Source organism: Eleutherodactylus coqui, chromosome 4, assembly GCF_035609145.1.
Source record: "Eleutherodactylus coqui strain aEleCoq1 chromosome 4, aEleCoq1.hap1, whole genome shotgun sequence".
Lineage (NCBI taxonomy): Eukaryota > Metazoa > Chordata > Amphibia > Anura > Eleutherodactylidae > Eleutherodactylus > Eleutherodactylus coqui.
In genome coordinates, this window is record NC_089840.1 from 52,078,195 (window position 1) to 52,103,005 (window position 24,811).

Genomic DNA, 24,811 nt, shown 5'->3' on the forward strand with positions numbered 1-24,811 from the left:
AGGGCGCTATTTCTCCTGTAGGCGACAAGCTGTTTAAATGCGAGGAGTGTGCAAAACTATTCAGCCGTAAGGAAAGCCTTAAGCAGCACGTGTCGTACAAGCACAGCCGGAATGAGGTAAGTCTCCGTTATTAGACCTACAGACAATAAGTTATGTTTCTGCACTACTGAGCAAATGGGAAGGTGGAACAATACCTCTACAGCGCCACCTATTGGAAGGCAGCATCCCTGCAAGTCAGTGTCAAACTTTTTTAAAGCCTTGTAACAATGACTGGGAATTGTGAGCCAATATCCCTTCCTAACCTAAAAGTCCTAATAATATTCCCCATACACCGGTTGGGTTATAAAGGGTAGCTCATTGTGAGCGGAAGGCAATTGTATGGTCTTCTGCCACTATATCCAGGCAGCCTGCCACATACAGATTGATGGGAGAACAGAAACATCCCAGACTATACATATATACCGGAATTTAATTTTCATCTGGTAACCGACTTGTGATCTCTAGGTCGACGCTGACTACAGATACCGTTGTGCCAGCTGTGAAAAGGCGTTCAGGGTTGAGGCCTTTCTTGAGTTCCACAACTGCAGAACAGGTAGGACCTGAGTCTTCTGACTCCTAAACTCAGTGAAAGATGATGAATTTAGGACTGTTTTATGCTTTGGATGTATTAAAGGAATTAGAAAAACATCGCAGTTGCCTTGCAAAAACAGCGCCACACTTGTCCACCGGTTGTATTTGGTATTACTGTTTAGCCCCATGCACTGCCATAGAGCTGAACTGCACTAGCAGACACAAAAGGTGCGGCACTGTTTCTGGAAGAAGGCTGCCACGTTTTTTTTGTAATCCCGAATCCATTTTAAGGGGGCGGTCTGGTATTACAGCTTGGCTGCACCCCTGTATGGCCATGATTACTACTTTGTCACATATCTTCGGTGCTTAGAACCTCTAAATATGTTTACATCCGTGATGCACTTTTATGAGCTGCTGACTTTAGGCCTTTATTGCTATAGAAGATGATGATTTGTAGCCCCCTCCAGTCTGGTTTGACATGAGCCTCTTGTGATGCGGCTTCTGTGCTACATAACGTTCATCTTCTCTCTTCTTGGACAGATGACAAGTCCTTCCAGTGTGAGATGTGCTACAGATTCTTCTCCACCAACAGCAACCTCTCCAAGCACAAGAAGAAGCACGGGGAGAAGAAGTTTGCCTGTGAGGTCTGTAATAAGCTCTTCTACAGGAGGGACGTGATGCTGGAACATCACCGCAGACATCTGGAAGGTACGTGGTGGGAGATCCCTGGACGCTCCTCCTCTTCACAACTCTGATATCAGTTTTCTGCTGGATGATGAACTCTGGTTGTGTAGTAGCCAAAAGTCCAGTCCTGCTGCTGCAGAACTTATAGCCACGTGTTCTAGTGGAACATCGGCATTTCTGATTATCGGCTTCATAATAAAGTTCTTTCCTGTAGATGATTCAAAAGGAAAAGCAATGATGTGCCTTTAAAGGGCCAGTCCAGTCTAATACATAACATAATGAAGCCTAATGAGAACCTGCAGCTCAGCCATTACCCATAGTTCTTGAAAAGTGCCGCTATGCACTTTTTAAAACCTTTTGGCATGTCAAAGGTTCAAATCGCTGAGTGTCTGGATGCTGAGACCCCCACAAACAGATCACTATAGCCAATGGCGTCCGCCCATCTTGAAATCCTTTCTCGGCATCCCCCCCTATAATAAAGGTTAATATAACATAGACCCTTACTTATAAAGTGTGTGGCAAGGTGGCGCCTGATATACTACCTATAAAAAGCGAAAACCTCATACAGTGATGTGGACATAGGGCTTCAGATGACAATATCAACCGTATTGTTCTACATCTACATATAACTGCATAGGTGTTAAAATTTTTGTGTATGGAAGCTGCATTATAAATCGCACTTAAATTCCCCCCATTTCCTCACTGGCACCACCTATAGGAGTGAGGCGCGTGAAGCGTGAGGCATCCATCCAGCAGGCAGCTGACAATTCCATCAAGTACAAGAAGGAGCCATCGGCCTGTCCGGTCTGTGGGAAAGTAAGTTAAGATTACTTGTATAGTCAATGGTTGCTTCACGTGAATGGCCAGTCATGGACAACATTTGCGCTGTAAACTTCTTATATCTTTTCTAGCAGGTATAGCTCTGCTTTCTGATACAAAGCTCCAAATCTCCTGTATAGGCATGGGGGAGAATTTAATAAGACTTGTACTTAAAATGCAGAAATGTACAACTTTTTGGCCTGTCCTAAAAACAAAAGTGTGGAACGTGGTCTTGGTGGGAGGGGCAGAGTCTCCCACATCCTGGCAGATTTACGGTAATTTACAGCAGAAATGGATATGTCTACATATAGTATAAATCTACTCCACCTCATAACTGGCATAGACTTGATTGGTTTGCTGCACGGCCAAAAAAATGTAGCAAAGTGGTATTCACAAGACCACATTGGTGGCTCAGTGGGTTCTGTTCATGCAATCATTAAACTTGGCAAATCTTTGGCCGTATGATATGTGTTATGGCCAAAAATCTCTCTGCAGCAGTAGTTTAAGAACACATCAGTCTTCTGAGCTCCCTCTAGTGGTGGCTGCAGGCAGACAGAATTTTATCATGTAACGCCACGTCTTTACAGGAGATTTGGAACTATGTATCCGAAACTAAGAATTGAAACTAAGAAACGTATCTGCAAGGTATGTTGGACCTAAAAGTAACAAGATAATGATAAGAGGGACATTCACTTTAAAGTGGTTGTCCAATTACAGGACAACTTCCCTTTTTAATAGGGCTAACTGTACTAAAACAACTGACATTGATCCTAGGAGAGCGTGAGGAGGTGACGCTGCAGCCTCTGATTGGCTGCAGCGATTCTCTTGACTTCCTGTGACGGTCACTGTCATAACAAACGCAGGACCCACAGGACAACTGCAGCGCTGGATCCCGGCGGTGAAGGAGTAAGTATAGATCTGTTTATTATTTTAACACAGACAGCCCCACTAGAAAGAAGCTGTCCAGTAACCGAACAACCTCTTTAAATATGGCCACCATGTTGAAATAAATTACCCAAGTATTTTGCCCATGACATGTATGTTTCACACCCAGATGTTCTCATGCCGGAGCAACATGAACAAACACCTCCTCACCCATGGAGATAAGAAATACACCTGTGAGATCTGCGGCCGTAAGTTTTTTCGAGTGGACGTCCTCCGAGATCACATACATATTCATTTCAAGGTACTTGTTTACCCCTTACCCTCCCACGTGGTCTGTTCTGAGTGATACCTGCAGGCACAGATCAGTCCTTATGCCAGTCATTCCTATTTAGGATATTGCTTTGATGAACGACCAGCAGAGGGAAGAGTTCATTGGGAAGATCGGCATCTCCTCTGAGGACAACGATGACAACTCGGACGGGAGCGTTGACTCTGAGCCCCACAAGTACAGTTGTAAGAGGTGCCAGGTAGGAGCAGTTCAGGATGAAATTCTCTTCTGGTGTTCTGATTTTAAATTACAATCTGCTTTATACTTCAGAGCTGCGTTCATAATTCTGCAGGCTTCAGAGCAGAAATCTCTCAGCATTCTCTCTTTGTTCGGAGTCTGCACAGAACTTGACCTGCTCTGGTGATTTAAGGTCTAACATACTGTACACTAGGGAGTAATTGTACATTTCTTTGCTTTTCTTATTTTATACTGATCATGAACTCACATGACATCATCGTGCTCTGCATTCATATCTGAGAATTCACAATTCTGCTGGTTTCACGGTATCAAAGAGCAGTGCATTGTGGGAGTTCAGATGACCGTGAAACCGTGGGATAGCAGTTCTACATATGTTGATTGGCACTCGCTTCAGCCTGAGAATAGGCTTATGAGATAAACGATTGCTATTATGGTCGTACATCCCCACAGACCGGTTGTATATCCCTTACGATGCTCGCTGAAACTGAGCGATCGGTCTGATTGTCAGGAAAACAAGCATTCGGAAAAATGTTTAGGCAATCAGCATGTGTAAAAGGACCTTAAGGTCACATGACTGACATTAAGGCGGAGAAACTCCTGACTGTTTTCAGGGTCAATCAGGATAATTTTGCTGATGTCTAAGTAAATGAATGGGGAAATGACATTACATGTGTGTGTGATCCAAGCATCTCAGGTCCTTGACATGCTTTCTTCAATGGGTTTTGTATTGGGGGAAAGTTATACATCTAGGAGATAAGTTTTAGGTTGTTCTGTACAATGCTTTGCAGATCTCATTTGCTCGGGGGAAGGAATACCTGAAGCACATTATGGATGTCCACGCTGAGAACGGCTATGACTGCAGTATATGTCACAGGAGATTTGCACTCAAAGCAACTTACCACGCACACATGGTGATCCACCGAGAGAATCTACCGGATCCCGAGGTGCAGAAGTGAGTGTGTGTATTACTGCTCTCTCCTCGGTTTTACTTCTCTGGCTCTGTTGTTCCCTCTTTCTCTGATTATAATGCAATGGAAATCCTGCTAACAATCAGTGTCTATAGCGGAAGCCTAATCGTAGACCAAAAATTGGGGACACAAGGATTGGGCATATTGGACTTCAACATGCCCAATCCTTTGTTCTCCTGCAAGATAAGCATAACCAGTTGTATCTGGCTGCTGCTTTGGGTGCTTTTAGACAGGATGATTGTCAGTCGCTTAAGCACTCAGTCATCCCAGCAATTATTGATCTTGAGCTTTCACACATTATCATTCAGTGAACGGAGGTGGAGCGGGGCAGAGATCTCTTCGAGCCGCCCGGCTCCATTCATAGTAAACATGCATTTTTTTTATAGATGAGCGATGGCTTGTTTACACAAGCCGATCGTTATTTGATTTTTATGCCTGCATAAACTGGAAAGCGAACCCTAAGCATATGAATTATCGTTCGTCCAGTCCCTCTGTATCCGAGCCCCAGCTCCAAAAAAAACAAGGTATCTATATATTTTTAAAAAAAATTAACAACTCGAATCTTGGATGAATCTACTATAAAAGCAGAATATTTACCATTTTATTTCCATTTTTGCCCCCTCCCTTGTACATTTTTTTTGCTCCGTGTCATTGGGGGGACACAGAAGACTGTGGGTATAGCTCCTACCACTAAGGTGGATGCCAAGCAAAGAAAGAGTCCCTCCTACCAGCTATACTCTCCTCAGGCACCGAGCTAAAACTGTTTCAGCTTGGTGTCCATAGGAGGCAACCTCCCACTCTGCAGGTCTTTTTTACTTTTATTATTTTTACTTTTTTCCCTCTAGGGAAGACTCTGGAATGAGCTTACCTCCCTGACTGACCTTAAGTGAGGTGGGTGAACAGTGCTGCATCAGACATCCTGTTACCCCCTCCTCCAAGAAAACAAAGAAGAACGGGGCAGCTGACCTTACTGCCGGCTCCCCCGTATCCATATCCAGCAATCTTTCACCACTAAATGACAGTCAGTGAAGTGGTGACCCCACTGGTGCCCTAGGAGAGCCGAACCGAAGAAGGTGAATATTAGGTAAGTATGGCGCCATCGCCACTCACCTTCCACACTCATCGCATTCCCCTCCTCTCAAATCCTCTTTGCTACATTTTTCTTCCTCAGTCAGGTAGTTTCCTGTGATGCCTCCCACCCCTCTCTCCATAGCTTCCCTCATCTGTTGTCACCCTCTGCCATGGCTCTTGGCCCCCTTTTATGTCCAGCAGTCCCTGACCTGCTCTCATGACCGTTCTGTCACCGGTTGCGGATGCCATTTCTCTGACGCTGTTGAGGCATCCCGCTCGCACGCATCTATACTGGTTGGAGGGCTCCACACCTCTCCGGCTCTACACTCCCGGGGGGTCTCTGTGTGCGTTATCGCTGTGCCCAGCTCTGCTGGTTTGTCTCTCGATTTCTAGGCCCTCATGAGCTGTGGTTGAGAGGTGACATGGGCATCACAACACTGATACTCACGGTGGCGCACCTTCGATGGGCACCATGGCGAATGAAGGACTCCCTCTGGCCTGGCCGGCTCCTCTAATTGAGATCCCAGGAATTGGAGGTAGAACTTATTACCCCTCATCATACAACGCTGTAAGCTGTCTGGCGCATCCAGCTCCACCTTCCCGGCCTGAGGATTCTCCCTTCTCACAGCAGTTTTTCTAGAAGGGGGACATGCATCTGCTTCCAGATCGCAGGGTCTCCAGCCGTACCCCCAGCAGTTCTCCAGCAGATTCTGAGATTTCTGGTATACTGCCGTGTGTCCGGTAGCCTCTGTCCTATAGGGTTTTTTTTTTTTTCTTGCCATGTCTCCATTCCACAGTCCCCTGCATGGGAACCTCTCAGATTGAAATCGACTGTTATCCACTATATGGTCAGTCACAGCGCCCCTGTGTGGTTGTAAAAAGCAAGTCTGATTCTCCACCTGACGTTCCAAGGTATTGGGAACCTGATAACCCATACTGCCTCTGTATTAGCTGTAGAGATGATGTCTGAGGCAGAGAATGTCCATGGCTAGGGGTAGAACAGTTTTACCATTACCCTAATTAGATATGTAGGTCAGTGCTCCCCCTCCTTTAGTCCATCTTGGGGCTGGGGGCCTGATATTAGCAGCTCAGGCTCACCGGTCCATCCCCCTTTTGACAGCTTCTCACCAGCCAAAGTCGTCTTCCTTATGCCTACTGTGTATTTTGGGGTAATGCACAGGACCTCCTCGAGATACAGGTGCGCCATGTAACCTGTACATAACATGGTGAAGAAGCTGCTAGATGTGCACTTTCCCATCCCCCCCATATAAGAAGTACTTGTACAGCGAGACCGTTTCTGACATGACTCCAGGTATTGGCGAGCATCTACCGCCTCATTACCCCCTTTCATAGGAGGAGTGACTAGCATTGCAAAACTGTATCCTACGTGATTACGTTGAGCTGCATCCACCTCTTTATACCGTCTATAGTGGAGTAATGTGTGCGGTAATACTCTGCTTCACTTGTAACTAAGCAGATATAGCAGGACTCGTGTCATGATTGCCAATGTGGCTATCTAGCCAGTTGTCCTCGACAAGCAGGACTCTAAGGCCTCATGTCCACGGTCGGATCTGATTTGCGGAAACCGCTTGGGTCACCTGCGTAAAGATCAGCAAATCAAGCCGCCCATAGGAATACATGGGCCGTCCGCAAGTGCTTTAAAGCATGATGATTTGATTTGTGGACCTTTTGGTCCAGAAAACAAATCGCAGCATGCTCCATTTCACTGCGGATCCCGCACGGACGGCTTCCACTGAAGTCAATAGAAGCCATCCAATCCGCGGCAAAGCAGGAATTAAAAAGAAAACACAACTCCTACTGCGCATGAGCGCCGACGCGCCCGCACACATCCGCCGTGACGAAGAAAGAAGATCCGGCCAGGACGCAGAAGACCCGCACTAGATCCACACATGTAAAATAGTGTCCTCGGCCGCAGGCAGGGTGGGATTCCACTGCGGGCTCCCGCATGTGAAATCCAATCCGCCTGCGGACATGAGGCCTAAGTGTACCTACTGCTGGCTAGTCTGTCCATATCTGTTTTCAGCAGGGCATACTTGGGCATCACCCTCCCTGATTGGTACCACCCTATAAAATTTCCAGGCGCTTTCCTGACAGTTGGCAACTTATTCTGCCTTCCCAGTGATGGAAACACTTTCCAGTCTTCATTATCTCTTAGTCCTACAGGAAGCATTACTTGGCAGCCGCCGGTGGTCCTGTCTCATACTTGCGTCCAAGGGGAACAGGCTGACCACACCAACTTTTATTTTTCCCACCCCCTTGGGGACTGCTCTAGAACGTTCCAAGGTCTTGCTGTGTCCTACAATGAGACAGGCGAGAAAACCGGATTTTGGTTATCGTAAAATCCCTTTCTCGGCCCGTTCATTGGGGGACACAGCACCCTTCTAGTTATGTTTTATTGGCTATCCCTGGGGGTGTTTTCTCAAAAAGGGTCCCTCAATCTGGCCTGGGTTATACCTAGAACTATTTGTTTTCTGGTTATGGTCTATATTGATTGAATGCAAGTGTTAATTTGTCCTCTCCTACTTCTTACCTACAAACTGATTTAGCCCAGTGCCTGCAGGAGGGGTATAGCTGGTCGGAGGGACTAATTCTTCCTTTGCTTAGTGTCGCCACCTAGTGGCAGGAGCTATATCCACGGTCTTGCTATGAACGTGACGGTAAGTAACATAAATCCTGTTTTCTTGTGATTTTGTGAAAGATAATCCTGTGTTCTTCTGCAGGTACATTCACCCATGTGAGGTTTGTGGCAGGATTTTCAATAGTATAGGAAACCTGGAGAGACACAAACTCATCCATTCAGGTAATTGTAGAAGAAAACGCATCTCGTCACACTTGTACTGTTGCCATAATGTCATTAATGGAAAACTCAACTTTTCTTTCAGGGGTGAAGAGCCACGGCTGTGACCAGTGCGGGAAGTCTTTTGCCAGGAAGGACATGTTAAAGGAACACATGAGAGTCCATGACAACATCCGGGAATACTTGTGTGCGGAGTGCGGGAAAGGTACTGGATTGGGATGTCACATAGATAAGTTACAATGTCTTTACACGGGACAACCATTGTTGGCGTAGTCGCTTGGTAAAGCGAATGTGAGCAACAGTTGCTCCGTGTAAACACAGCCGCCAACCGGGTAACGGCGAGAATTCTGTTACTCTGTTTCAGCTCAACTAAAAACAGTCGCTGGTTGGTTAATTATCATCTGGTGTAAACAGGTAATCCCAACGACTAGCCAACAACTTTGCAGAGAGGCGTGCTCTCGTTCCCATCAAAAACTAATTGACTCCTGCTTTAATCTGTTGGGGGGGGGGCCTCTCCAGCATATACTGCAGTACTGGATCTAGCCAGCAGATGGCGCCATTGTATAATGGCAGAAAGAGAAAGCCCCCTAGGAAACCCTGAATCCAAAATTTGATTGCAAAGGGTTAAAACTAAAGAACTAGTGAACCCCAATTGCTCTGTGTAGAAGCACACAAACTATCGTTCATATGCTTGAGCCACTATTACTCAGGTAATAGTTGTCCCATGTAAAGCCACACTTGGTTATCCATGTTTGCTGCTTGACAAGACTTCCTGTCAGCCATCAAGCACTGTCATAGGGACATTGTATGGATCCAGCCAGCATGCACATCAAAATTCGCAACCTAACTGAATAACATTAGTTATATAAATTGGGATTTCTCACACTTGGCCTTTACTGACAAATACTACAGTGCAATACCCAACACAACCGTGTAGCATAAAATGCCTCTAACAGTGCTAAACGCATACAGTGAAGCAGAAAACGCAGCCCAGCATATATAAGGGCAACATACAGACAGTGATTTTACCTGTTCAGCAGGCTGAATATGGCCAAGGCGCTAGGTGGGCTGCGAAGACTTTGAGAAGGGGCTTACTGCTAGAGACCGGAGCAAGCTATCTTGGTGGCTTCTTCTGTTCTCCATAACTGCACCACCAGTGATATCCCTTTATTCTGAGTGGGACGGACCACTACATCACCAACGTTATGGGGTGGATCAAGTATTACTGATAGCTTTTAGTTCCTTCCACAGCCAAGTCTCAGTCACTGCCACTCTAAATCCAGTGACCAATACCCCTTCCCTACCGGCACTTTTTTTTGCCCAGTCCCCCAGTACCTGTAAAGGAATACTGCTGCCAGGTGTTACTAAAAAAAAACAAATTCCCTTACCTGAATCCCCGTTCAGCAACTTTAAAAAAATCTTTCCAAGATGGCTGCCGCTGGTATTCTCCCACAGTGCACCGTGGGTCTTCTCCCATGGTGCACCGTGGATGTTCTTCTGCTGTCTGTGCTCCACTGCCGATTCCAGCCACCTCATTGGCTGATCGGCACCATGTGACGGGGTGGAGCTACGTGATGACGCTGAGAAGGGGGAGGAGCCAGGACGGAGCTCGTGAGCCCGGACCATCCAGAAGAGGCCTCCTCTCTGCGCAAGCGCGACTGTTCCGGCAACCAGAGGAGAAGTTTGGTCGTCGCCATGGAGACAGGGATGCCAACACTGGGGGGGGGAAGGATATAACTTCTGTATGGCCAATATGTAATGCACGATGTATATTACAAAGTGCATTAATATGGCCATACAGAAGTGTATAACCCCACTTGCTGCTGCGGGACAACCCCTTTAAAGGTGTTTGGTCTTTTAAACAAATTATCCTAATAGCCGAAAATATGGTAAAATACAAAATAACCCGCTAAAATCCCCACCACTCCGGGGGTCTCTGCTGGTCGTTGTTTACTTTGTTCTAGCGATGATGTGCCGTACTTCCATGTGACTCTTGCAGCCAATCACTGAACTCCGCAGTGGTGCTAGTGTGTACAGTGTGAGACCGCCGAGTTCATTGATTGACTGCAGCGGTCTTGTGGATGTACAGCAACAAAATAATCACCAGAGCGATGGGGATGTCATCAGGTGAGTTATGGCTAGTTTTTATTTTACCACATTTCCTGCAATTAGGCTACTTTTCGAAAGTTCTGCACTAAAGGCCCTTCAATATGTTATAACCAACAGTTCTCTTTTATGTGGCATCTCCAGTTCATGGCCCTAACCATTCTTCCCTCAGGGATGAAGACGAAGCATGCCCTGCGGCATCACATGAAGCTGCACAAGGGCATCAAAGAGTACGAGTGCACCGAGTGCCACCGCAAGTTTGCACAGAAGGTGAACATGCTGAAGCATTACAAGCGGCACACAGGTGAGAAGAACGGCATGTGTATAGCCCTTATAGCTTATGAATATAGTCTTCATGGAACTGTGTGTGTGATTTATAAAAATCAATATGTAGCGTGTATGTATTTTCCTTATACATCATGTATATAGAACTTCTAGAACTGGGTGATTCAAAAAGAACGGTGCAAAAGTAAAGCTGATCTCTTCCTACATGAACTGCCATACAACAGACGAAATGACATGAAAAGATAGAAGAACTCTTCAAGTTTTTTAACCCCTTACAGGGGTTTTGTCATTACAAAAAGGAAAAAAAACCAACTTACCTATTCCTCCCCAGGCAGTCTTCTTACCGCATCTTCTCCTTGCTGATATTCTCCAGTCCTCCGGGTCCCCTCACCACAAGCCGGACAGATCATCATCATCATCTTGTTATAATGCGTCCATTGCCAACATTCTTCCCCCTGAAGGGCAATGTACGCTATGTCACTTGTGACATTAGGTTCATTGCCTAGGAAGGAATGCCAATCTATTGCAGAGACTGTGTATGCGTGCTGTCTCGCCACGAGTGTTCATGAACACAGAGAATGAACGCTTCATCGTCAGAAGGAGATGATTTGGACAGCTGGAGGTGAGGTGACCGGGGAAGACAGGAGAAGATCGGTTTCCTAATAACTCTTTTATTTTTGCGGAATCCTGCTCGGCCGTAAGCTGTTAATCTTAGAGCTGTTCTGTGGGTGCCCTTCGTCGTACGGCCGATGTCAAGTTGGTATACCCGTGTTAAGTTCTGTGGAATTGCACAGCTGTAAGGGAAAGGTAAAGTCCCCTGATGCAAGCACTGAGTCATGACTGACTCCTAGGGTGACGTTTTCTTGGCAGACTGTTTTTTGCGGGGTGGTTTGCCATTGCCTTCCATCTTTTACCCCCCAGCAAGGATGGAAGGCTGAGTCAACCTTGAGCCGGCTACCTGACCAAAACGAGGATTGAACCTGCAACCTTCAGGTCGTGAGTGAGAGCCTAGGACTGCATTTCTATTCTTGGAGAGTTCTTCTAAGTTCATGTCATTCTGGCTGTCAAGTATGTGTGAAGAAATCCGCTTTACTTCTGCATCCTTCTATTTGAATTGCCTGGTATGTTATTGGGAGGCGGTAGAGAAGAGCTGACCACAGGGCAGGCATTGCTCCGAGTTTCTGTCGCACAATATTGAGCGCAGAAGTGGTTATTGATCTCCGCCTGACTGCAGGACTTTCCCCGGATGGTCTTTCCCAGTCCATATATATACTATATATACCAACTCCTATGGATTGCTCTGTACCCTGAGCCTCTTATGTTGCATCCCTTTTTTTGCACAGGTATCAAGGACTTTATGTGTGAGCTGTGCGGGAAAACCTTCAGTGAAAAGAACACGATGGAGACCCATAAATTGGTCCATACAGGTAACTATATGTTGTCGTCACAGTTCTGTTACAAGTATGGCAGCGGGTGTCATGGTGCTCTTCTGTCACTGCTAACTAAACTCCCATCAGTGGCCAGAACCAAATTTTCCCGTAAGATCAAGTGAACCCTCTAGCGGCCTCCAAAGTTATTTAACCGTAAAAGGTTTATGGTTTGGATTCTGTTGTCGTATCACAGAGCCTGTTTACTGTGTAACTGGCATTTATGGGTCGGGAAGGCTTTCGTTTTTCCTTAAGGAGAGTGAGAAGACTTATAAGGCCATCCATGCTCCTCTGGGAAATATGCAAATAAGGGAGATGGAACAATACCTCTGGAGCGCCACCTATTGCAAGGCAGCATTTCTGCAAGTCAATGTTAGACTTTTTATACAAGCCTTGTAACAATGACTGAGAATTACAAACCAAGCCAGAATCCATACACAAATAGCTTTTTCTGGGATTTTGCCCCTCAACAGTGGGCAATAGCTTACTGGCCTGCCTAGTGAGAGACCTATAGATGTGGGTTGGGAAAGGTATTGGTTCTCCTTAAGGAGAGAAGAGGATTGAGGGGACTTTTAAGGCCACCCATGCTACTCTGGGAAATATGCAAATAAGGAAGATGGAACGATACCTCTTCAGCGCCACCTATTGGAAAGCAGCCTTCCTGCAAGCCAATGCTAGACACTTTATTCGCAAAAAACTCAAACAGCTATCTGTGTATGGTATTCTGGCTTGGTTTTCAATTGACAGTCATTGTTATAAGGCTTGTATAAAGAGCCTTACATTGACTTGCAGGAATGCTGCCTTACTGGTATTTATATACTGATGTGGCAGAGCTGAATTTGTCATGTTGCTTCACATTGTGGCACAGAAATCTCTGTTCCCAATTTTGACAAAGTTCAGCTCTGCTAGAACCGCACACAAATCTGTGATGTAGGTTACTTGGCAGAGGAATAGGCGTTATACATTCTTATGTAAGACTACACCAGCTTTTCTTCACCCATGTGTCCATTGGCTTCGCCCACCAATGATGCGCCCCTGGACTGCAGAGCTATAGATGTACCAAGGGCAGAGGGTCACTCTGTGTGTGGCCACTAGGTCCACACGTTGTGTTCAGGAGGGGGCACTGATGTAATGGGCAGCAAGAAGATGAACGTGAACCCAGAGCTCAGTAGATTCATCTCCCTTCTCATATAGGGAGAGGGGAGATGTTCTGCCTGGATGCTGTTATATAAGTATATTCCTCCTATAGATAAGCTGTGTATCTAATGTGTCTTGGTCTTCTGTGCCTCTGATCTAGTGGGGAAGCAGTGGACCTGTGTGGTGTGCGACAAGAAGTACGTCACAGAGTACATGCTACAGAAACACGTGCAGCTTACACACGACAAGGTGGAGGCTCAGAGCTGCCATCTTTGTGGAACCAAGGTCTCCACCCGAGCGTCCATGAGCCGCCACCTGAGACGCAAGCACCCCGAGGTAGGATTTCTCCACTACAAGTTACTCCTGGTCCTCCCCTGGTCATTAAAGGGGTTGTCCAAGCTGTTTTTTTTGGCAAAAACATGCTGCAAGCATCAACATGACAGACATATACTCGCCTCTTCTGGCTCCCTGCTGTGTCCCGCACCGCCACTTTGCGTTTCCCCCGTGATGTCATATTTGCAGGCTGCAGCAGCCTGTTTATGGGATGTCACAGGCTGCTGGAGCAGAGCAGAGCAATTGATTGCTGATCTCTGCCATTGACTGCAGCAGCCTGTGACTTTTTGTACACTGGCTGACTATAAACAAACAGCAGTCATTAAGACCGAGCGCTGGCGCAGGAGATGCAAGAAGCTGGGAGAGGGGAGTATATGTTCATGTTGCTGCATGGGTCACATGTTTTTGCAACCCTTGGACAACCCCTTTTGAATTGATAACCCCCAATAATTACCTGTTATTGAATAGGTAAACTCAGTCTGTCTAATATTATATAATTGCATATATCATATATATAACGCTGTCACACAGAGTCCTTCCGAGCAGGTGAGACTATTCTGACTAATATATAGGTTGGGGGACCCTGACAAGACAATCCCTTTATGAGTTACATATGGAGCCGCCCCCCCCCCCAGCACAGTGGTCCAAGGGGTTGTGTCAATATTAAAACGTATCCTCTAACTCTGAGCAGTGGGGATCTAACGAGAACCCCCCATTCTGGGAATGGGAGTACTGAAGGTCCCCGCACAAATAAAGCGTTGGTCAGTTCTGCACACTGCTGCTCCATTCATTTCAATGGGACTGCCAGAGATGACTGAATACAAGTGTGCTCTCTGTATGGGTGGGGGTACTAGTGATTGGACCCTCCTGATCAGAAACGTGTCCCATATCCTGCAGATATGAGGTAACTTTCAGTGTTGGCACAACTCCTGTTTTACTGGTCTTGCATACTACTTTGGTGTGCCATGCACTTGATTAGCTGGGATTGAAATGCATTGCTCTACTTTTAAGACCGTAATTTAATTTCGCAAACATTCCATATTTAAGCATCTACTAGCTTGGTGGGGTATTCCTAGGAAATCCCCCACTTCCCTTCTTGAGGGGAGCACAATATGGACTTGCTCTCCCTGTAGACCAGATCCCAGCACTGCATTCTCCAAAAAGTGTTTTACAGTAAACCTAGTTGCCAGTGATCCCATTAGGTTTCATTCACAATACGGTTTACACTTGGTTTCTGTGAAGTACCGCTGTAAAGTGAATCTCCCCCTTTTTTGTCTTTTTTAGGTTTAAAAATTCTGTGTTGATTTAATCTTGCATCTCTACAGCGGTCGGAGCTCCCAATCCCCCTATATAGACAGTTACATGATAAAATTCTTCCTGCCCGTACACGTAGCAATGCTTTTTATATGTTGGGCTATTTTATGATCAACTTCATGTTGAGCTCCCCCTGGTGGTGGCTGCAGGCAGGACGCACTTTATCATTTAGCTCCTCTATGCTGGGGAATTGGAGGTCTGCCGCAGAAACTGTAAAGCTATCTTAAGACACAAATCCTTACAGAATGTTGGACCTAAATTTGACGCAATGATAAAAAAATGAAGATTTGCTTTGGGTTGTCTTATCTCTGCATTTCTTGGCTGAGATGAGAAACAGGCGGCTGGTTCGGGACTACCTTGCTGGGTGTCATAGAAACGGCCAAAGCGGCTGTATCTGTTACCCTGATTGAAGCGAATGGGTGTTATGGAAACCATATGGCGAGCAGTGATATGAGGTTCCCGTAAATCCAATTCACTTCAATGGGAGGTTTCAGAAACGACCTAAGACTGCTGCTTCATAGGTGATCGGGAAACGAGACGCGGGTGTCTCATCTAAGCCAAGAAAAGCCGAAATAGGACAACCTCCTTTAACGCTCTACAATAGGGGGAGATTCACTAAACTGTCTAAAAGAAAAATTGTCTTTTTTGCCTATAGCAACCAATCACAGCTCCGCTTCCATTACAAAATGAAAGCAGTGCCGTGATTGGCTGCTATGGGCAACAAAGACAGTTTTTTTTTAGTTTTTTTTATTTTTTACTTTAGACAGTTTCATAAATCTGTCACGAACTTCCTGATAAGTCTGTTTTATTAAAGGGGTTGTACCACAACTGCAGGTTACACTCTGGAGGATGGGGGATAACTTCTAATCAATGGGGGGTCTCACTGCTGTTATCCTGCCGATTTCAAGAACAGGACTCCTGTGTGACTGACTGTCACTTTGGGGGTCACTTCTTCTTCCTCCCGCAGTAACATCACTGTGATTGGAGCGCTGGCCGAGCATGCGTGGTCTGCGCTCCATTCATTTCAATGGGGTTGACTGAAATATCCGAGCAGGTGCCGCTTGACTATCTCCGTTATCCCATTGAAAGGGAATGGCGTGCTAGTGTGCTTTTGTGAACAGAGATTCATTGATCTCCCCACTGCAGAGCTTGCAGTAAACCCCCGCAGTGAGGAGGACGGGGAACACAGGACCCCTGTTCTAATCAGAAAGCTATCCCCCTATCCTGTAGATAACGGATAATGTATAATTGCAGTACAACCCCTTTAAATACCTGCAATTCCCATTAAATAATTCTGGAGGACCTGTTTTATAATTTTTGCATTGCCGTTCCTCCGTTATTCCTCCTAGAAATTTATGATTAAACTGACAATTGGGTGTTACAATTCTTTGTCAAAGGCTGTCGCAGACTGGAGCTGTGGGCACTGATTGTTACCCCCAACTGGTAACACCCAATTACCAATGTATTCATAGATTTTCAAGAGGAATAGAAGAGGAACAGCACAGGGCAGAGTTCTAAGAAAACCTGTTCCATACTTGTTGTATGATGGGGAACATGATTATTTACTAGTAGAGATGACGGGTCCTTTTTTAAAGGGGTATTCCCATCTCGGAATGGAAAGATGGCAAAACCCAGCCGCTCCGTTCCGACCACCTGCCGAAAAGAGCTGAGCGATTAGCGCAGCGCTATTTCTGTACCTCTCCTTGACGTGAATGGGAACTACAGAAATAGTGCAGCACAGCGTGATATGTTCCTGTAACTCTGAGGTACGGAAGCAGCGTAGCGAGCGGTGCTACAGTGTGTCCGTATCTCCCATTCACGTCAATGAGAGGTACAGAAACCGTGCTGCGCTAATCGCTCGGCTCTTTCCATAGGTTTCGGCTGGGTGGCTGGTAACCATGGGTAGTGGTTTCCGATCTCGGCTATGAAAAGCCGAAACAGGAACACCCCTTTAAGATTGCCATTTAGTGCTTGTAGTGGGCTCTGTTATTCAAGTGGTCAGTAGGGGCCCCAGCTCACACACCCTCCCCCGCCCTCTAATGCACCTTATAATAATAGACCTTCCATGTAAAGATCTAATAAGATGAACCTAATCCATATCAGGTCCTTTCTTTGCGGATAGAAGATTTGAACGATCTAGAAGAGCAGACAGCCATTGACGAAACCTCGGTTGTTCAGGTAACCAGTACAAGGTTCTATGCCCACCTGGGGCATATCCATGCCATCTGTCCAACTCTACGGTGGTGGCGGTGGTCTTCTAAACTTTCGTCTGCATCCTCTGTAATGATGTTGTATAGTAAGATATTGGTGACTCGTTGGAAAGGGATTTAAAGGGGGATTCCAGCCTTAGTTATGTTCCAATAAAAGGATAACCGCAATGGGCAGCTATGAGCCAGCCAGCAGCAATAAGCCATCACTGTGTGATCGCTGGAGCTCTGATGCCCAGGACCCGGAATTATTGGGGTAGTTCATTTTCTGGACCGCTGTAGCCCCTTTAATGATTTTCCAGGAAGAGCAGTTAAAGGAGTTTTCCAGGAGTAAACTATTGATGACTTATCCTTAGGTTGGGTCATCAGTTGTTGATCAGCAGACGCCCACGACTCGGGATCCCTGACGATCAGCCGATGGAAGTGGCGGCAGCAGCGCTTGAGTCACCACCGGTGTCACTTCAGTCCATACCAGGCACAGCGCTTCTACATTGTACAGCAGCCGTACCTGGTATTGTAACTCAGTCCCATTCACTTGAATGAGACTGAACTGCTCTCAGGCCATGTGACCAATGGACGTGACATCAGTGGCCTGAGAAGGGGCCACAGCGCGCATGCCTAACAGTAAGGGGCATGGAGCCAAACCACAGTGGGGCCCATGCTGTACAAATATCTAGTACCAGCCTCCACTGGAATGCTTCACTATGATGGGATTGAGCTATTGTACCAGAAACCGCTGCATATAAAGAATCGCCATTGTCCATGCTGATCAAAAGGTTTCAAGTCGGACCCTCACCGACAACACATTGATGGCCTCTTCTAAGGGTAAGTTCAGAGTATTCCCAGGGAATTTCTTTTAATAATACTCCCAGCTTATTGGTCTATGATACGTCAGAAAATTAACTAAGGCCTCCCTCACACGGACGTTTATTTCAGCGCAGCACTAAACGCTGTCAGAGGCTCCCATTGTTTTCAATGAAGCCTCTTACACAGCCGCTTCATCGCGGCGCTTTCTACCACCGCAATTTTTGAGTGGTGCCTGTTCTACTTTTGGGCGTTTAACGGTCCCCATCAATGATGAAGAGTGCTAAAAGCCGGCGATGCTGCACCCGAAAACAAAAGTAAATCATGGCACTTTCAGCAGCGCCTGTGTGAGGGAGGCCTTGGGGTTGAATTTACTTACTAGAAGGGTCCATTGACAATAAGCTGATCAAAAAGTGTCCCCCATTAAGACCCAAGCAAATTAGCTGGAATCTGTGAGGAAGCCAGTAAGTGTCTAGCTTCCCTGCAGCATCCCAACAGGTGAAATGAAGTATTACACCGTGTCCATTCATATTTATTGCCTGTCTGTGTAATGCAGAACAGGAAGGCCCTCCACAACGAGAGACTCTTTGTAACTGCTGGCCAAGTTTCTGAACAGAGCCCCCCCTAGTAAGACAGATTCACTAATAAAGGAGTCCATCAGTTTAGAAAACAATGAGAACCACTTAGATGTGTCCCTATAATATAATGCTGTTATCTTAAAGCTCCTCACCTGTATCTGACACCTCACTAGATCCTTTGACTTAAGTCTGTGATCTTAGCTCAAGATCCTTATAGAGAAGGCAGACCCCGTGGTCAGACTAGAACATACGGCACACTGTCAGAGGGGTTTGAGCTTTTTCAATGTGGTGTTCTGAGGTCAGACTTCACCAATGTGATTCTCAAACTTATATCTATGACTTATCGAATCATTTTGGCTGGACTTCCCCTTTAAATGTGACTGTCCGGACCTGGGCAAACAAAGATGGCTGCACAGCCTCTCTGACTACCTGGTGCACACTGTGTGCGGCCATCTTTGTTTGTCCAGGACGGGAGGTTTGTTTTAAGTCCGATATTCTGAGCTGATTCGATCTTCATAAGGATCAGAGCTCTATTTTCTTGATCCAAACCTCTGCATGTAATTAAATGACACTTTTCTGCCAGCCACCACTAGAGGGAGCTTATTGTAGACCTTTATACTTTGAATTCTGTATTACAACAGTCTGCTGTGAGCTCCCCCTAGTGGTGGCTAGAGGCAGCCAGAACTTTATTATTTACAGTCTATAAAGTGTATTTGTCCCTTCTTCTCGGTGTTTTCTACAACATAGGGGGGGCCATGTGCGGGGTTCACCTGGTAACTGTAATGTAGATGGGTATGTCTCCTCACAGCCAGTATTAGACGAAGACGATGAAGAAATGCAGGGGAGTAAACCGCTACGACTGGTGGCTGCTCACACCGAGCAGGACAAGGATGACAGCGGGGTGCAGCAGACGATACATGGAGACTCTGAGTATGCACAGTATAGTAACAAGGAGGTGGAGTTCAGCAGCGGCGCTGGAGAAGAGGATGGCTCCGCTGTAGAGACCCTGCAGCAGGTCAGTGACCACCCTCTTCTATATTGGGATACTACTGTACTTATGTGTCTCAGAATATGGCTACAGAAAGTCAAGACCAGTACTTTATAACTCATTTTTGTTGTTGATTGGACTGTGTGAGGGCTCCTCTTTGATGGAATGAGGTAGTTTTTAGGGTGCCTACTTTTTTGATGTTGCCCCACTATGGGCAGGACTTGAAAGACATTTATGTATGGCAGCCTTAGAAGCTACTTGGCACCCTCCGATCGCACTGTGGGGGTTACCAATAGGGTGTGGGAGGGGTCGTTCCCCCTCCTGCTAACTACTTAAGTGTGTGGTCAGTGACCGCAGCACCTACACAGTTAACTGACGCAATTAGAATTAACTCTAAACGCAGCCGTTACCAGCGGCTGTCAGTAGCAGCTGATAGCCGTTGGCTGTGGAGAGGACTCGGCTACTGAGTTCGCTCCATACACATAGCAGGACATTTATAGCCGCTCTGTAATTCTGAAGTGGTTAATTATATTGCTTTTTGTGCTCCGGTTTCATCCACAGCCGCCATTACAAATCCCACCCGAATGTCAAAGAATTTCTTGCATCTCTGACTGATTCTAAGAGGGGGTAGATTAGTAAAGTTGTGAATGCAGCTCTGGATGGGACCGGAGGCCGGTCTCTGGATGGGACCGGAGGCCGGTCTCTGGATGGGACCGGAGGCCGGTCTCTGGATGGGACCGGAGGCCGGTCTCTGGATGGGACCGGAGGCCGGTCTCTGGTCACATCCTGAGCGGCATTCACAACTCCTCTACCCTACTAAATCAAAATGAATATGTGGATTTGCCATTTAGTGGGGGATATATTATTGGTAGAGCTGGAAATTTAAAGGGGCTTTCCACTACTTAAAGTTGCTTCACAACCACTATGGTGTTCCTGGTTGCTGCTGACCAGGACATGTGACTGCTACAGCCAATCACTGGCCAGAGCAGTGATCTTCTATAGCTAGTGATATATTGCACACGCATGTGTATTATGGAGAGTGGGAGCAGCCCATGTGCTGGCGGCATAACTTTAGGAGGGTGTTCAGGTTACAACAATTAGGGGCCTTGGCGCCAGCGCATGAGTTCAGCTACAAGCGCTACCCATAGACTCTACTGTTTATACCTCTTTGCACTAGATTTTATTGTCTATTTCAGGTTGTGGTGACAATCAGCGATGGAAACGTTCCCGTCCCATCATGCACTGTGGGCTTAACCAACATAACAGTCACTCCCATCACTACGACGGCGGGGGCTCAGTTTGCCAGCTTGCAGCCTGTGGCAGTGGGTCATTTGACAGCTCCTGACCGCCAGCTCCAACTTGACAGCTCCATATTGACTGTGACCTTTGATGCTGTGAGCGGAAGCGCAGTACTTCACAACCGGCCAGCCGAGCTGGCGATAACAGCGGCACAGGAGGCTGCTGGCCCTCACCCTGTGGCCCATTTCATTAACCTCACCACATTTGTGAATTCCATTGCCCCATTAGGAGGGCAGATTGCGACGGAGGGACCGCTGACATGGAGGGCAGTACCCGTGGGTGAAACTCCGCCTCCAACGGAGGAAGAACAGCCTTCAGAGCAGACAGACCAGGAACCTCACACTTCTCCCACACATGCTGTGCAGCCGGGAGAAGCGGACTCGCAAGAACAGATGTACACTTACTAAGCTATGACTTAGTCGCCGACTAAACTATGAACTGGAACAATGGTTACTGCTTAATGATGAGATTTTTTTTTGTTTTTTGGGGGGGGGGGGGGGGGTGTTTGCATTAATAATATGTGATCATAAAATTGTGAACACAATAAATAATTCTCAGTATTACAATTAAAAGGGTATTCCGGTAAGACCAAGTTATCCCCCCATCACAGAAGAGGCGATAACTAGCTGATTAGTGGGGCTCCAACCACTGAGAGTCGCACAGACCCCAACAATCCGTGGTCGGTCCCCATATCAATGGAGTGGAGGTTGCGCATGAACGCCGCCGCTCCGTTTATTTCAATGAGCGCACCAGCGATTGCCGAGTGCTTGCATTTTCCAACGCTGCCACTGAGACGAATGGAGCAGCACCAGCATGCACAATCTGCACTCCATTTATTTGGTGACTGACTGTATCCCTCTTCTCAGGATCGGTGATGGACCCCCCCACTGATGAGCTAATCATCGCCTATCAATGGGATTGGAGATAACTTAGTCTTACTGAAATACCCCTTTAATGACAATCTCATGAAAGGACGCACATTTCCCCTTTAAAAAAAAAAGTTCCAGTAAATATTACTTTTTTTTTTTTTTTTTCCTTTTTCAGTCAATTTCTGGAAAAGTTGGGTGACCATTAATATGGCTGCCATTGCAGCTCCTGCAGTGCTTGTCACCCAGCTTTCCCAGACGGATGCGATGACCGTCTGACTAGTTTTCCAAGTTTATTTCTGCATAATTGGGCAAGAGTCTGGAGAAGTTGATTGACTGCCAATATGGCTGCCATTATAGCTCTACGCTTTCGCAGAACCCTGATCTTGCCCAACAATGCAGCACTCAGGCTACCTACTCATAGGCGAGCGCGATATAAGGCCGTGAAATTCGGCCCGATATCGCGCTCCGGAACGTGCGATGGAGGATTGGAAGTGTTTCCCATTGAGTTTAATGGGAAACCTCGTAACGCACGGCATGCAAGGCATTAAAGGTCCCACTAAAATCGATGGGCCATGCGTTCCGAGAAACGCGCAAAGATAGAGCATGCGCATTATAAAAATGGGGTTCATATTCGTGCGTCCTGTGACGCACAAATCTCACACGATTTTCTCGGCAGCGTGAAAGCGATCGAAGGGATCTTTCGCACAGGGTGGAGTATTCTGCCGCAGTGTGGACTACGCCCTCCTGTGGGATATTCGGCCCCAAAATCCGCACCGCTAACGTGCATGTTTGGTTGCAAAATTAAAATCTGGCGTGGATACAAGCCTTTCAAGAACCGATACATGAATGTGAAAACTAGTCAGCCGGTCTGTAGGAATGTGGAAAAGGCCGGTTGACTTCCGGTGCGCAGCTGTAGTGGAGGCCATATTGGTTGTCAGCATGACTTTTATTTACTGCTCTTTTAGGACACTTCCAGGACTGATCATGGAACAAATGATTTTGTGCAGTTTTGTTTTTCCTCACCTGTAACATATAATTTATTGTAGACCGCGTGCGTCGCATTTATTATACCTGGAAAGTGTCAAATTCCTAATAAAGAGTGACTCTGCGGAGGGCGGATATAAGCGGAGCGCGTCCTGTTGTACTTCACAACTGCCAAACGTCTCCCAGCTGCTTAAACCAACTGAGGTAATATGAAGTGTAATAACATTGGCGCCCTGTATTCTGAAGCCTGTAATGGTGAGCGCACACTTGGCGGCCTAGTATTTTATTCTGATAGACCGAATGAAGAAACAATGCTCACTCCTCATCCGTGCAGGGAAGTGTCAGGAGGTCACCACCACAAGTAGCCAACACGGAAATATTCCGATCCAGACTCGGATGTGAAGTTTATTTAAATAGTAATTATTAGGAAATTTTTTTAGTACCTGTGTTTCTGGTGGCACAGTGCACCACACAGCTCTGCTGCATGCACGTCACACCACACAGCTCTGCTGCATGCACGTCACACCACACAGCTCTGCTGCATGCACGTCACACCACACAGCTCTGCTGCATGCACGTCACACCACACAGCTCAACATTCACACAACAGGGATATAAAGCAGCACAGCAAAGTTCTGCACACACTGATCACCTCCTGGTCATGTGACCAAGGACTCCTCCCACACAGGTGACTAATCACATGACAGTAACATCATTACAGTTGCTGTAAGCAAATGACTGCTAGTAGGTGTTCGTTTCCCCCTACAAAGCAACGAACAGCTAGCTGGACAGCAACCGTGTGCTTACGGGAACTGTGATGACGTCACCGTCGGGATCAGGAGCGGAGCATGTAACTCACTCGTGATAAAGGACCTTTGATGACATCACCATCATGTGATCAGGGGCGGAGCATGTAACTCACGCATGGACGGACAGGTCGTCGTTAGTATTTTCATTAAAACCCACAAAAACCAGTCAGGTTGCCTTGTGTTGGTGCACAGCCTTAGTCATAACCTATACCTGAGGCTATGTGCCGAAACGCAAACACGTCAATCTGACTGGATTCCATCTGACACATTTTAACTACTTAAGGCTCATTTCACACGGATGAGTGTGATATCGGCCTAATATCGTTCTCGTGGACATGCGATTTTTGTGTTAAAACCGCCTCGCATCACTTCGAGGAGTGTTTCCTATTGTTTTCAGTGGGCAAACCTCGCATCGCACTCCTGTGCACATCGCTTACCATTCGATGCCGCGCCGGCCCCTTTGCAAACAATGGGCGAGGGAATGCCCAAAGTTAGGACATGCCACCATTTTTTCCTGCGCCGCGATCTGGGAAAAAAATAACTCATGTATATGACTCCATTCAAAAGAATGGGGGTCCTATTCGTGCGTCTCCCAAATCTTGCGCGATTTTCTCAGCCGCGTGAAAACTGCCTAAGGAAGCTGCATCTTTCTTTTCTTTCATTTTTGGTTTTTCTTCTGCATGAAAAAATCATAACTTTTTGTTTTTCCGTTGACGCAGCGGTCTGAGGGCTCGTTTTTTGCAGGACAAGTTGTATTTTTGATGTGTTGATGGTTTTGTTCTTATGGCGTAAAAAACTGCGGCAAAAATGACCTAACGTTATTCTGTGGGTCCGTACCATTCAGAGTCCAAATTTTTATATAGTTTTTTTGCTGTACAAATTTTAAAAGATTTTTGCTGCCGTCTTCTGACCGCCGTAATGCTGATAGGACCGGGGCGGGCCCGTGTTCTGTGGGGCGGCCTGCAGTTTCTATTGGGACCATTTTGGTGTAAATACAACTTTTTAAAATGTTTTTATTAAATTATTTTCTTGGAGACCAACCCTGCACAATTCTGGCTTTACGTGTTTTTTTTTTTTTCTACTTGCATCCTGCAGGATAAATAGTGTGTTAGACCGGCATAGGTGTATCTGCGCACATTTTAGCTCTGCTTTTTTTGTGGAAGGACAGTTGCGTATTTGCGCGCGGAGCTGTGTTTTTACTGTACTTTTTACTTCCTGCCATTGAAATGGCCAAATTCTTTAATGAGTGCCAGATGTGTTCATTTCCTGCACAAATATGCAGAAAAATTGAGCAATTGCGCACGTAAAATACGCGCTTGTGAACAAATCC

General features: G+C 46.4%; 1 protein-coding gene across 1 annotated transcript in view; it reads left to right on the forward strand.

Moving 5' to 3' along the window:
* The window catches only part of PRDM15 (PR/SET domain 15), a 35,824-nt gene extending 14,517 nt beyond the window's left edge, over positions 1–21,307 (forward strand). The window contains exons 11-25 of the mRNA XM_066599414.1: positions 22–116; positions 505–592; positions 1,111–1,278; positions 1,973–2,070; positions 3,128–3,259; positions 3,351–3,485; positions 4,273–4,436; positions 8,265–8,344; positions 8,427–8,546; positions 10,620–10,751; positions 12,076–12,159; positions 13,457–13,632; positions 17,047–17,121; positions 19,341–19,547; positions 20,717–21,307. Of these exons, the coding sequence (XP_066455511.1) occupies positions 22–116; positions 505–592; positions 1,111–1,278; positions 1,973–2,070; positions 3,128–3,259; positions 3,351–3,485; positions 4,273–4,436; positions 8,265–8,344; positions 8,427–8,546; positions 10,620–10,751; positions 12,076–12,159; positions 13,457–13,632; positions 17,047–17,121; positions 19,341–19,547; positions 20,717–21,226 (2,264 nt within the window). The 3' untranslated portion in view covers positions 21,227–21,307. The remainder of the gene's footprint in view (positions 1–21; positions 117–504; positions 593–1,110; positions 1,279–1,972; positions 2,071–3,127; positions 3,260–3,350; positions 3,486–4,272; positions 4,437–8,264; positions 8,345–8,426; positions 8,547–10,619; positions 10,752–12,075; positions 12,160–13,456; positions 13,633–17,046; positions 17,122–19,340; positions 19,548–20,716) is intronic.
* The last annotated feature ends 3,504 nt before the right edge of the window (positions 21,308–24,811 follow it).